Here is a 15,582-nt window from a genome sequence, read left to right as displayed (position 1 = left end):
TCCCAAAAAAGACAAAGCAAGGATTCTTGAAACGCAAAAACAACAAAAATCCAGAAATCCAAAACCATACAAAAACAGAACTCAGGCAGGGTAGAAAGACAAGACACAGAGTCAAAAGTACACATGGAAACACATATCAAAACACCATCAGAAACACAGACAAAAGGATCCAGCACCTGAGTGAGGGACGAAAGGAACTTAAATAGACAAAACACTGACGAGACACAGGAGGGCACAATGCACAATCAGGCCACAGAGAGGGAAGGGAAAACGAGACAACCAAAAAACTATAATTGAATAATTGAAAACAATAGTACAATTAAACGGGGTAAAAGAACAGACATAAAAACTGAAGTGCCGCCATCTGGTGGCCCAAAAAGGGAAATGCAGACAACCACAGAACCATGACACAATTAACCAGTTCAATTTTCACCCAGAAGGTCTTCACAAGTATCTTGTTGGAAAAAATCTTATAGAAATTTCATCATAATACCCATTTTTGGCACAATAAGGCACTATTAATTCTGTGTCCTGCATAATTTATTGTCTGTGAATACTTACAACATGAACAGCTATTTTAGGAAGTGAAACACAAACAGACATCTCTGTGTGGTTTAATCATTTTACTTTTGTAAACTGGACATTTTCACCTGTGCTTGGCTTTTTTCCATATGTGAAGAGAACATAGGTCACATCGAGTCATTTGCATCTTCACATTTTCACATCCCTGACTTTAAAATGTGAACTACAATTCTCATGTGAAAACAAAGCGTGACTTGAAATAGGATAGGTTTTTTTCCTGCTCTCATCATTGAAGTGGGATTATTTTTATAGCTGAAATGTGGGATATTCATATGTGGGGGTATGAATGGTCACCATTTATTTAAAGGGCATTTCACAAAAGTCTCAACACACTATACATTTAAAACCAAATGAAAGGATAAAAAAACACATTTGGGGGGTCCTACTATGATTTTGAAAGTGGCTGATGAATGGCGTACTTGAGAGGCACAGGGGGCGCCATCAGGGATTTTGCGCCCCAAACAAATTGGTTCTCAGTACCGGGATGGGCCCCAGTTAGCAGTCAGCAGTTATTTTGGGTTAGCCGGGTACTTTTCTGCAATATCAGTCTATAACATTGTAAACACATTTCTGTATTGTGCATAATAGAGAATATATTCTTTACAAGTGCAGCAGTTATGCCCCCTAAATAACTGTCTGAAGAGTTATTGTCTGTGTTATTCTCATATGTAAGTTTGAACTCTGCATTGGGGGTACAATCCCAAAATAACATCACAAGAAAGAAAGATATTGCTAACAAAACAGATTAACAATCCAAATGACATACACAAGGTATTGTCAAAGAATGTTAAAAGAAAAATTTCTATTCTAATTGTGCACACCCATAAATATATTGATACTCTCTTGATCAGAGTACATCATAAAGATTAAAAGGACTCCTGTGTTTTGTGTATGAATTCCTCAGTCCGTCTTCAGACTGCTGTACACCACGTTGTCCTGTTGGGCCTGAAAGGCCGTCGTTTGAGGAGCAAGGTGGGCGACAGTGCTGTAAGTCACGTCAGAAGGAGACTAGGGAGAGAGAGGCCACACAGTCACTACCCCAGTCACATGACACACAGCATAGGACACGTATTTATAAAGATGGATGACGCAGCTCCATCAACAGACACACAGCTGAGTTACAGTTGGCAGATGTAATGCAGAGTGCAGTGACTCAGACTTACATGTCAATGGTACAGTAGTTATATTTATTAATAAAGTCCAGCTTTACAATGAAGTCCTCGTACAGTGTATTTAACAATCCCAGAAATCGCCAGTGGCGTTCTGAATGATTATTTAATATTCCATTTTGGGCCTTAATTTCAGTACCACATCTATCCTACTGTAGTTTTGTACTCACTGTGGCATCGCTGGATCCTGCTCCCTTGGACACATCAACAGTGGTGTCTACAGCACAAACGTAAAAGAGTGTACATCACGTGTTGTTTATAACAGCAACAACAGCATTGAAGGTTGTGCTGAAACTAGAGCTAAAAATAGGTAACATGGTATGACTATGTAATCTTAGGGTTGTAGCTAGGTAAGCTGTTTATCTTAATTGACTTAGTTGAGTAGGCACTATTGCAATAACTATTTCTTCTTTTTTTCCGTACAGACTGCTTTGTTGCTGTTTTTTGTTGTGTTCATCAGATTAACCTACAGGGTCCAAGTTAAACTACGCGGTCGTTCCCCACACTTGGAACTGTACTTCCCTCTAGGGTTTTCAACATGCTTGTTCCTGGTTCTGGTTATACACTTCGCTGTATATCACTCTGGATAAGAGCGTCTGCCAAATGCCTGTAATGTAATGTAATGGTAGCAGGTAGCAGGTAGCAGGTAGCAGGTAGCATGTCTACATGCAGAACAGCTGAAATAAGGGCTAAAGAAATGACTGGAAGATTACAGGTACTTACATACAGCATCATTGTTAGGAGTTGTGGGCAGCCTGAACAACACAGACAATTGTTGTATTAGAGATAACCTTTATAGGACCTACAGTCATGGTCATGGACAGAAACTATGAGAGTATCAGACTGAGCAAATAAAATTTCTTAATTTCAGTTCGATTGTGCAGACACCATGTAACAGTTGGACTGAGAGGATGGTAGCATGTTTTTTATTTCTATAAATTCATCTCATGACAGAGAAAAAAAATACTCACCCACTGGATTTCCTTTTTCCTGAAAAAGAACAAAAAGAGATTTTTTACATTTTTGACACAGCACATGTAAATAAATCAACATAATTTATAAATTATTCAACAGTATATAACTCATTTTTGAAAAAAAAATGTCACTGTAGAACTCTGCAATTCTCATGTCACAATATGTTGAAGCTTTCCTCAGACAGCTATGAGCGTTAGTTAAAATCACTGGCTAGTCAAAATCATTGAATGTAGTGTTGACTAGTTGTTGCACTGATCATGAGTTATCTTGTTAGTATAACTGAAAATGCTACTGACTGCAAAGCAATGAAACTCACTCAGCACTGGAGCTTAAAGATGACTAGACTAGCACAGGAATTTGCAGGTCGGAGCCCACAGCCAAAATGAAAAATAAAATATATATTCTTTATATTTCCAAATTTCATAGTGGCATATTTTAGAATTTCAGATTAAACATGCCTTGTTTGGTAAACAGATTCATGATGATAACATATTTCTTACAATGATTAAATATCCATATACTACTTAACAGCTGCATCCACGATATAACAACAAAAATGATGTATGTGCTAGTCTATTAAACAATCACTGTGTTGCAGCCTGTAGTATGGGTTAGATAAACGAATCAAATGTTAACCATTTAATGTACTTATGGCCTCTTGCTATAGAGTGGTCACCAACACTTGAGAAACGCAGGACTAGTGCACACTACAGAGTAGCCATCAGAAAGACTCACTGTGTATCCAGTACAGACAGGCTCCTGTCATTCCCAGGAGGATCACAATCACTGTGAGAATTACTCCAATACCCGCTGGTGTCTTCAACCAGGCTAAAATTTGTAAAGGGGATTTGAGGAGAGTTAGACACTGAGTGAAATGAGCACCAACTTTCACATTATGAGGGAGGTATTCTGGATCTCCACATATTCTAGTACATACTGTGGCCTTTTATTTTGTTTTTAAGCAATTAACCAGCTTTTCATTGAGACAAAAGAACCCTCACAGCCAATACCTGGTCTAACACAGTTCAACAAGTAAATCATATTGATAAATAATTAATGACACAATTGACAGTTATTGGTCTGGTAGCAGAGCAAGCATGCTCCGTAGCATGACAGCTAGCACTAGCTTTGCTGCTACGGAGCATGCTTGCTCTGCTACCAGACCTGATGCTTCTGAATGTGGGACCACCACCACATACTTGGACACACAATTGACCTGCTAGTGTTACAGCTAGCACTAGCTTTTCTCTCTCTCTCTCTCTCTCTCTCTCTCTCTCAGAAAGTACACCCATTAGGCTATTATTTATTTATTTATCTCCGCCCCAGTTTCAACCTTCAGGGTCCAAGTTGAACTATGCGGTTGTTCCCTGCACTTGAACCGGTACTTCTCTCTAGGGTTCTCGACATACTTGTTCCTGGTTATGGTTATACACTTTGTTGTACGTCGCTCTGGATAAGAGCGTCTGCCAAATGCCTGTAATGTCATGTAAAGTAATGCAATGTGGGTGGCTTCTTTTTCTCTAAAGAAAGAAGGAAAGAGCAAAAGAAGATAAATGATTGTTACTGTCATTACAAGAATGGGATATTTGTTGACTGACTTATTGTATCGAAACAATTTGATTAGTAAATCTTGAAATCCCACAGGAACGTCGTGATAGAAAGTAATTTTGTGTTGGAAAGATATTTTTTGAAAATGAAGGGTCAGAAGTAACAGCAGAAGCAGACAGAAGCAGTGAGAACAAAACTGTGGTAGGGGAACATCAGGAGCTTTTAACAATTAAAATTTAAGTTGATGTCAGTTGGAATAAAATGTCACTAACCTCTGAATATATAATGACATATTGACTCCAAATGCTTTCTTTCACAAAATAAGTGATTTATTGGTCAACTTGACCTACACACATTACATATTGCTCTCTGTTATATTTGAATGCTCTGCACTTGAAGTTGTACTTCAGTGAAGGCATCGTTTGTATTTTTTTTAATTCTTTCCCTCCCTTTCTCTGCCCGGTTTGGAGTGCCTAATTACGCTCATGCTGCAATGCTTGGCACAACAACACTGGAAATTTAGGAGAGTGCAGACAAACGTGCGCTTTCCTTCAAAACGTGTAATGTGAGCTGCCTCTTACTTGCATTTTGCAAGCCAGGCTCACACAGACATGAGTTGGAGGAAGATACATTGTACAACTTAAGAGGCAGAATTGTGGGATACGATGACAAATACTGCCACTCAGGCTGCCAGAAACCCCCCCCCATCCCTGGGAAATGCTGGAAACTAATTTTGCATCACCTTGTGTGGCTGCCAGACACCGTCGGCACTGGGTCAGTCTGGACTCTATTACAGATAGAGGGACCCATCGAAAGATTAGACCACCAAGCTGCCCAATGATGAGTTAAGTTTGAGGGCAACCTAAACTAACTAGTAACAACCCAAACGGACTACTCTAAGGATCCGTTACCTATTACACCTCAGAAGTTCAGACCAACAGAAGATTCAGTACTTTTTTTGGTCGTCACAGGCGGTGGTGAGGTTGTCTTCTTATCTACAGAGGAAGAAAGAAAAAGGCTTTATTGTTACTGTAATTACAATAAGTGTGTATAGACAGCGAGCTTATAAAATGAGAAATATCTGTAAGCCATAATATTAACTTTGACTGTGCTGGAAAATGGTGAAATATTTTAGGAAATAATTGCCTATTGGCTGGGGCTGTTGGCTGAATGGCCAACAAAGCCATCATATAAACTCAGATCAAGTTAAAGCTTTATTGACAATTTGAAATAAGTGCATTGGAATTGTTTCTCACAAACGTTCATCAAAAAAGGTTCTATGGTTATTAGGTGGCTATGTATATTTCATGAATATTAGAGGATGTTTGCTTTTGTTTAAACTTTGGAGCATAATTAATTTATTCACAATACCTCCATATTGCCTGAGAATCACTCAGGGAGTTCACTGACAATATTTGTTTTTTCCCCATTTTTTAAGGAACAAGGACTGCACTGCCCACAGTAAAACTATCAGTTTGTGCTGGGAGGTCACATGACTATTTGAACTGTGAGTGCAGGAAGTGCTGTAAGTCACACATTCCGGTGGACAATGTTGGCTGGCCACGTGTAGTAACGTTTCTACTGTGATATTGTGAAACCTCTCATACAGTAATTGTGTCTTGTCTGTGCGGATTAAAAGAAGTGGCTGCTGGTTACATGGTTTCAGAGGCTGTGCATGCTAGCCCTGAACTGACTTGTGGCAATGAAACTGGCCTACTAATAAATACCCGTCCAAATTGGGAGAGCAAATACAGAAAACTTTTGTTTCGTAAATATGGAATAATAGTTTATTTTGATATTGTAATGCTGAAATCTTCTAATCCAAACCCATGTAAAATTCTTCAAGTAGAAAGCACATATATAAATGTATGTACCTGCTTTAGAAAAGGTTGATGGCTCTGGAGAGAGTCCTGATAAAACAGATTGTGAGAGTGAGATTTACATTTTGAAACATTGCATAAAAGGAAGCAAATAATGACTGACAAACTTCTCATGACACACAGACCAGTTCTTTTAACCTTATGGCTGTATTTTACTAACTGTAAGTACAGAGATTTACTCACCTTCTATTTTTCTTTTGTCACTGCGTGGGGAAGGAGAGCGGGGGTCTGTGGGGACAGAGTAATCGCAGCTCACTTCTGTCGCCCCCACAAACTGCAGACCCTGCTTCAGGTCATCCTGTTTCACAACAAAGGAACAGACTTGATTTTTGGTCCATGTACTTCTGAATGGCTCAGATGAGTCTCCAATGTACAGGTTACAGGTAACATTAGTGCTAGATGGGAGGTGTTTCAGCCTTATCTGACAGGCCAGGTCCACCTGCCCACCACTGTTCTGCACACCAATCTCTGGTTTCTGTAGGTCTATGAAAAGAGAACACACACATCACAGAGCAGAAATACTGAACTGCATAAAATCCTAAAAGGTGTGTTAATATCAGGCCTTAACAAATAATATTTATAGTATTAAGAGAGCAGTGTCTCCCTGCCTAAAGTGGTATACATATATCAACAAGTAAAATGTTACTTTTATTACCATTTAATTACACATATACTATGTATTTATACTATTTTAAAATTTTAGTGTATAGTTACAAATTGTTTCTGTTAGATGTTTTCTTACTGATATACAAAGAACCAACAGAAATGCGGGAAGCCTCTTATAATAACTTGAGCCCATGCACACAGAATCTTTTGCCACAGAAATCCAGTCAAAGTTAAAGCTTAACAAGCTACAATTCCCTGTCTTTGCAATATGTATAATGTCTAAACAATCAAAAATCTAAATACATGCTGCATTTGCATAATTATAGTGCTCCCCACTTTCTCTACCTTTTACCACAAAAAAAGATTTAAATCAAATTGTTATCTGTCATTGAACACATTACTGTTATGTAAAGTTAATGTATTAATACTAACTATAGTACATACTAAAACTCAAACAATAGCTATAATTTAAAGATGATAAATGCTGTTATCTGTCATTCAACAAGTTATTGCATTTCCACAAATAATGTTTTCTATTAATGTCATTGTCTGAAGTAGAAAGAGGCCCAGTCAGGCTTTATTGTGAAATCATGAATGGTCTTTGAATGCGATGAACCCTTAGCTCTAAGTCCTGTTGATGAAAAGTTTGTACAAAAACCCTATCAGTGGTTTCAGACCGCATGCAGCAGTTTCCTGAGAAATACCCATTTGAGTCTGCTGCAAGGTACCGTACATACACACCAAAATTAAAATACAATAGAATGAGAATATGTATTGTAGTGTACCATTGCTAATTGTAAATTTGAGAGGATGATAACAATAAAACATTCTTATTTCTCCTTCTTCTGTCTTACAGTATTCTCTGTCTGTCTATCTACAGCCATTCAAAATCAGAACATCTATACAGTACATGTTTCAGTTAAATGTTAAAGACAGGATTGACTCCAAAAAAGCTAAAATATAGTAAATATTAAAAAATATTAAAAATAAATTAAAATATCCTCATGAGAAAACATGCTTTTTGTGATTAAGACCAGCGTCTCATATTCCCTGCAGGGAACACAAATGAATTGCCGGGTTATAGGAGGATATGTCATATATCCTCCTATGATCTTAAATGGACCAGCATATATTTAATAATTTAGCTTTGCACACAGATCATAGTAACATAAAGCACCAAAGAATCCCTTTGCTTGACCTAATAACTAGGACAACATATTGAACCATCTCACTAATCTGGCTGCAGATACCAGAAGGGAAATGTGATAAATTTGGATAATGCTATTTGTGGCTTTTATACTGACCTTCAGCATCGGCGTGCAGTATGAAATCTGGCGAACATAAGGCAAATGAAACAAATTAAAGTTTGATCAAAACTTATTGTTAACTTTCTCTGACATGCCATGATCAGCCTGAACTGTGAACATTTGTAAAAATCTACATAAAGAAATGTGATTAGTTTAGATGAACAAGAAAAGAAACTGTAAATAAACACATTGTCACAAAGACACAGAGAACTAGAAGGAAATAACTGCTGAAGATCTGTCACTGCTGGCCACTGTGACAGACAGAGAACGCAGGAAGAGAAAGAGGAACAAGAAAAGAGAGAAATACTTGTTTCACTCACAGTCCAGCTGGATGGCAAAGGCCAGCAACAGAGTGGTGTAGAACTGGGACCACATTTCAAAGAGGAGGAACACAACAGTGGGCAAAAAGAAAGAAAAGCAGATACTTGTCTCAGACCGATCGTGTGAATACGGAAGTACATTTTGGGGTGGGACAAGAAACCACAGCCATGTTCAGTTGCAGGCCATTTATGTACATTTTAGGAGGGGGAACTAGGCTTGTAACTCAAAAGGTTGTGCGTTTGAATCCCAGCTGGGACTCTGCCATTTTATATAGCGAAGTACTGAGCCTAAATTGGTTGAGTAATATATCCAGCCATGTATATGGATTGTATGTATTAATGTGATCTAGGAAAGTTACTCTGGATAAAAGCATCTGCTAAATTGTAATTGTAAGTAAACCCTCAAATGGCGGCAAAAAAACTCCCCAATGAGAAGAAATCTCGAGAGGAGCCCTGCTATTGAGGGGGAGCCCATCCTCCACTGGCCAGCCTGGTATAAAGACAGCAAATAAACTGGGTTAAGCAGGTTACAGCTGAGATGAAAGCTAACAGGAATGATTGAAGAGCAAATGGTATAGCTCAGAACAGTGCAGTTTAGAGGAGCCGGATGATGGATATGGAGCTCCAGACAGCGGCAAGGGAGGAACAGGGTTGAAACAGTCCGTGACCATGGAGCGAAGGACAGGACTGGAGCGATCTTTGAACTCAGGGCGAGATAAGGCGCGGGAGCCCCATGGTAAGAAAAACCGTAAGGCCAAAGCCCACTGACAGCTTCTGGTTAGGGGCCAGGCGCCACCAGCAGATGGCAGTATAGTGCAAGCTGCATGTATCTCTGTCTGCACCATAAATGAAAGAACTGTAGTGGAGATTTTGACTGACAATGAAAGAGGAAAAACAGATGATCTGTTATTTTCGTGGATAGAAATATTTGAACTTGTAGCCTCGGAGGATAGCAAGACAGCTAGCTAACACATTTACATTGCAATAATTCATCAGGTGGATTATTTGTTGTTGATGAGCTTTAGCACTTGAACCTTGTCATGCTTCACATGAGTATAGTTTGGCTAGTCATAGTTTGTGCCTGTTGGCGTTCATCACTGAATGTGTTAATGTATGTGTGGGTGTGTGCCTATTTTACATTGCTTTGGATTAGAGCACCAGCATATTAAAATGTGAAAAAATAATGGCACACTATTATTTTGATGCTCAAATCACTGCTGCTAATGCCTTTTCTTTATGTCAAAATCAGACATTATATGCCATATGTTTGCCAGCAGTCATATGAGCCTGTACTCTACCCATGCCAAACTGCTGAAGCTAAGCAGTTGTGGGTTTACTTAGTACTTGCATGCGGGCCTCCAGGGAAATGGAAATGTCTGCTGGAAAGGTGTTGGTAGTCCTGTGGGGACCTAATATAAATTCAATGGTTCATGGTGTTGGGTGAGGTTACCATCCTTTAGATGAAACAATAAGTCACCATCCAGACTGAAAAGAGTAGATGTGATAACCCTGGAGTCCTGCTCAAATCCCCCAAAAATTGAACTGGTTCTCTGGCAACCAAATGATCCCCTACATATGACTTACTAAACAATCCCTTGCATTCCCAATTTGATTATCTGTGTCTTCACTGCAAAAGAGCACTGAGTTCTGATTTGACGCACAAGATTAAATAAATGAGTAAACTTGCAGCCCTTATTTCCAACAAATATTGTGTGTATATTTTATGACGAGCTTAGTCTTTTTTTCAATTTATACTATACAAGAAACAAAAATAATGGACAAAATAACAAAATAAGAACAATATTATTTTAAACAAGCCAACTCGGGTAGTTCACAACAGTACTTGTAATAAATATGAAATTGAGAGCATACATTTTTAAATGGATGAAAACAAGTTAGAAATGACGTTGCAGAAATACAGACTACAGTAGTAAATATGTAAGAGTACTCTTAAGTTAAAACAGTATGCCATTTTGTGACTATGTATGTATGCTATGTTTGTTAATAAATATACATGTTCTGTATTTGTGTGTGGTTTTATGTATATTTTTATTTATTGTGTATGCATACTGTATATTTGTAGAGGTAAACAGGCTAATCTCTCTCATGTCTCAGCACAATGTCTCCACAAACTGCCCAGTGTTCTCATTCCCTCTCCCCTTCCTGCCTGCAGCATCTGAAACAAAACACACATTTATATAAATATAATTAGTCAACTAATATATGCACTTGCATAGGGAGGAATTAAATCCAAAGATAAACCAGTAGCACAATTTCAGAAAGTGATTTTTTTTTTTTTTTTAACAATACAACATTTACCATAAGAGCCAACAATGGATACATTCTTAAGCATATAAAAAGGCTTCAGTTGCTGAAATTTCATACATCAGCAGTACTGACTATGCAGCCATCATCTAATCACATTATCAGTCTCCCTGAAGTGCGTGCTGCCAGTCACTGCTTTCATTCTGTATTCCACCAGCTGAACTTAAATTTCAGCAGAACAGTGCATTTCATACACAGCTGGTATAGGCAGACTGCACGTGCCTGACCAAACAGAGCAGTCACTCCTGTGCATGAGATGGGCACTACCATGGCAACTGAAAGTCTGGCTCCTGTGGCAGAACCATGATCATATATGAACTGCCCTGCTGGGCTGCCAGCCCTGCCACAATCATGAACCAGCATCAGTCAGGATGTCAGTAAATGTTACCTGTAGCTGAACATGGTAAAAATGTACAGTATGTTCTCCTCCTGTAATGTTCTCTATTGGAAGTAAATTAATTTATGATTCATCTAAGCAACCAGAATTACCTAATGAAATTAAACTATTTTGTGCCCTGCAGAAAAACTAAACTCTCAATTAAAAAACAAACAACAAAAAAAAGTTATATTTTGAACCTTCCCATTGACTTTTCATAGCTGTGTAACACATTCATAGTCAATATATCAACATTATTACATTCGTACTTTTAACCAAAACAGACTGTAATGGTAATATAATGTATAATGTGGGTGGTAACAGCACAATATATAAAAGTATATTGAATGACTATGCTTTTATCAATATTTATGCAGTAGTTATGTTGAGCTTATGAATATTTGATGCAGGTTTTACATAAAGACTTTCTTTGGAGTCTTTGGCAAGGAGTTTTTTTTTACCTTGTGTTGGGTGAATATAGTGGCATGGAGGGTCTCCTAAGACATGGTATTTAAATAGAGGGAGTCCATTTTATTGTACGTGGAAAGGGGGGAAGACTTGTCCACTCCACCCAGTGAAGGAAGGACTGGTGTGCACAGCAAAGAGAGGAAAAAATAATAAATAAATGAGAATGTGGGGGGGGGGGGGACCAGGAAGTTAGGGAAAGGGTGGAAGGTGAAGGTGAACATAGTTCATATCTGAAAACAAGGGGGTTGAGGCAGTGGAAAGAGAATATCAGGCTTTTTACATCTCCCTCCATGTTCTCCCATCTCCACAGCCTTAAAAATCGCTCTCTCCCCCACTGTTTATCACTAGCTGTGTCTTTAGCACTGTATGTCATTTTGACTTTCCACATTCAGATTTGTATTTACTAAAAAGCTGTCATTTCCGTAGTTTTCATCTTTCAGTTAAAGGTCATCAGCTGCTGTTTTTGATACCCAGAAAAATTTGACAAAACTAATACCTTGCAATGTGAGACATAACCAGCACTGCAGAGAACTGAAGTACCTTTTTGATATAGGGCCTAGCTTGTTTCTGTATGCGTAGTAGGGACTCTCAACCTTGTTTTCATAATAAAACATATTAAAAAGTTTGATTTTGAGATGATCGTATTGTTCTCTATTAGCATGTTTCCCAAAACAAAAACACCCAACACCCAGCAATCAACAGCACACGTAAAATGAGTCAGTCTTTCCTTTTAAGTTTAAGAAAAATCTTCCTTGTACAAGATTTATGCCAAAGCCTTTGAACAGCCTAGTTTCTTACAGTAGAGTAGAGCAAATCAGCAAGACCAATTCTAAATACCTGTTGTCATGTGTGAATACATTTGTTTCTCTGCTCCTTGTTTACAAGTTTAAATGGTTATGAATTTTTCAATGTCAGTTACGGTTGCTGTCGATTTTAAGCATTTATCATCATTTGCCTAGAACCCTTCAGCCCTCTAGTTTGATTTTTTTTTTTTTTTTTGTGTTGTAGTTTCGCCCCCTTGGGATGAATTTAAGTAACAATTCCATGCTAATGACCAATAAGAATTAAGCTCTGCACAGTATTATATAATGCAAATAAACACCTGCGTTTGCTTTGTTGTGAAATGGCTCAGTGACTGTAGAGCAGTAGTGTTCAGCTGGGATTGTTACCTAACAGGACGATTTTTCTGTTGTACAAACAGCAGACACTAGGTGGCAGCATGCTGCTGAACAGGGCTACTTGTTATAGCTGTTCAGGAAAATTGCATCATGGGTAAATTAGAAGAAAACTGGCTTTAATATCATACATTGTTGGGCTTGTGGTTTTCAAATGCTGATACAAGCACTCTTCCCCCTCGCAGATGTCTGTTGCTTTCATCTATACTACAAAGGACCATGAGCTCTATAATTAAATTTTTTGCTGGAGAGAAATCGTACCACACAAACACACATTCAGTGTTCTCCCCCTCCCTCCTTTTCTTTCTTTTTTTTTGTTTTAATGTTGGTTTTTTGGGATGTGATCATACAAGTGAATGAGAGGTAATAAAATGTCCTCAACCTGGACTAGTTTGAAGTTGGAGAAAGCCTGGAGTTTTATTTACAGTGTCTGATCTGAATGGAGGTGCACACTGGCTTTCCTTCGACACATCAAGGAAGCAGTTTAAGCATGTACACACTGACTTAGTAACGGTGGACAGTCCAGTGTCATTGGATGTACAACATATAGAAATCTCAGTGTGCAATCTTAACTGTTTGTACACTCTTTCATTAGTTACTTGTAATACGTTTTGATGTCGTAAGCATTGAATTTTTAGAACAATTTTTTTTTGTGAACTTATAAGACTTATAAAAATTGACTTTGGTGTATAATACTTCTGTGTTGCATTTTTCCTGTCTTCTGTAGGGTTAGAACTGATTGGCTACCATGTGTCTGGGAGCATGTGTTTGTTTCTCAGGTGAAGTGTGAGTGTTAAATTGTAACTTCTAAGTCTCCCTACAGAGATGCTTTTTCTACACAAGTGTTTGCGAACACGTTTGATACATAGAGATTTGTGCAACATTGGAATATTGTAATAAAAAATAAAGAGACTGAAATTACATCTTTTCTACAAGGCTTATGAACTCATCCACATATTCATCCGCTCATCTGATGCTTAAAATTTATACGAACGGCAAATATTCTGGTCACCAGGTAAATGGGTATAAAACCAAAGCAGATCAGTAATCCTTTTGTATCGTTATGCTTTAAAGCTTATCATATAATCAATGTGCACTAAACAAAATGGAAAACCGTGCGATATAGTGAAAAATATAGTGAAAAAATGTGCTTTTTATATTTATGGTATTGTAGCTGGGTACTAAAGACTAACTGCTTAGGGGGCACCTTGAATCAATACTTAGTTGAGGAAAACGAATTTGTAATCTACACTTGGGATTTGGAACCCAAGTGCAGATTACAAAGCAGTGTGCGCCATAATCAAAATGTGTGAATTTTTGCCAATTTTTAACTTTTGCACAAACGTGAACATCAAGTAAACAGAAATGTAGTGGGTGCCTTTTGATGAAAATAAAGCTTTATTTAGGTACAAGGGTAAAAGTGCGATTTCAAACATGTCAAGGACAAACCAAATCCTTCTGCTAAAATGTAACTACTTGCACAAGCTGTATGAAAAAGACAACATTCTTTTGTAAATGGAGCTAAACACATTCTTATGAAACATTGACAACAATCACCTACACACTACAGGCACTGGAATGATTACTCTGATGTTTAAGGTTGGATACTAGCTCCTTTAACAGTGCGGGCTAACCGGCTCCTCTGTGGAGCTTCAGCTGTCCATTACACCCACTGGATGACTAGGGAAGCACAAATACACCTTGTGATTGAAATACATAAAACAACGCTAAAGGGATAGGTCACACTTGATATTTCTGTTAAAGTGTATGTTTTTATTAGAGCGGACCGTTTTTGTGATCAGGGCCATTTTAGACATTTGAGCCACCAGCTGACTGTCAGGTGTCGGGCATTTTGGTATTTGTGGTCTAGAGTAAAAAGGCCAGGTCATTCCAGTGCAACTTTCATACAAATGTTATGCCTCCTGAGGTTGTCCATATGTATCATTCATTTCTTAACTTAATATAATTAACATTTGATATGTGCCGTTGGAAATATTTCCTGTGGTGCATGCAACCTGAGACCACTGCACTCAAAGAACTGGCAGCATGATATAAAAATAGATTTAAGTTTATAATTCTGAATAGGCACTTAAAATACAGCTTCAGGAAACATAGCATTGGTGTAGAAGCTGCTTTGGAGATACTTGAAACCTTGAAAGTGAACTCTCACCAAGTACACTCTACACACAGATATTTAATAAATTATTGTTGAGGCAACATCGAAAGCTTAATAGGACATAAGTTCTGTAGTTCTCATGTTCTACACCACACAGTTGTTGTCTTTCATGTGGGATCAACACTAATTACGACTAGCGCTCTCTGGTCATGAAAAACACCCACTGCAGACTGAGAAGACAGCAGATGTATGTGGAAAAAGCAGTGGTCTCAGTGCATCTGCAGGGTGCTGTAGGTTGCACTGTGGTGGGCGGTGTGGGCATCATCTTGAGCTGCGTCAGAGAAGTTGAAGTAAAGCTTTCACTGTCACACATGGTTAGACGAAGGCCTGTGGTCTGAAAAACTGCTTGTACAATTCAGTGTGAAGTAGTTTCTGTACAGATCACCCGACATAGATGTTGAATACACACAACGTTACGGGTGACAGTCTGCACTTTAACCACATATTTATTGTTTTATTTCAAATCCTGTGTGCTGGATTTGAAATAAAGCACAGCACAGAGCCAGAACAGCAAAAATGGTCACTGTCCCAATACTTCTGTATTAACTGTGTATTGTGGCCGACCTGAATGGGGTGCAAGTGTTGGTCTCTCGCCGGTGCGCTTGAATTAAAATGTTAAACGGCCTTAAGGCGCTGCTTTGCTGCTGCAGTGCTTTTGCGGTACTGCGTCATTTG

The 15,582-nt window shown here is 38.4% G+C and overlaps 1 protein-coding gene across 1 annotated transcript in view; it reads right to left on the bottom strand.

Moving 5' to 3' along the window:
- LOC118230221 overlaps window positions 1-15,582 on the bottom strand; it is a 249,467-nt gene that overhangs the window by 144,979 nt on the left and 88,906 nt on the right. Inside the window, exons 11-12 of the mRNA XM_035423076.1 lie at window positions 6,338-6,637; window positions 6,149-6,184 (exon numbers count right to left, since the gene is read on the bottom strand). Coding sequence (XP_035278967.1) covers window positions 6,149-6,184; window positions 6,338-6,637 — 336 coding nt within the window. The remainder of the gene's footprint in view (window positions 1-6,148; window positions 6,185-6,337; window positions 6,638-15,582) is intronic.

This window comes from Anguilla anguilla, chromosome 1 (genome assembly GCF_013347855.1).
Source record: "Anguilla anguilla isolate fAngAng1 chromosome 1, fAngAng1.pri, whole genome shotgun sequence".
NCBI lineage: Eukaryota > Metazoa > Chordata > Actinopteri > Anguilliformes > Anguillidae > Anguilla > Anguilla anguilla.
This window is presented reverse-complemented; position numbering and strand designations above follow the sequence as displayed.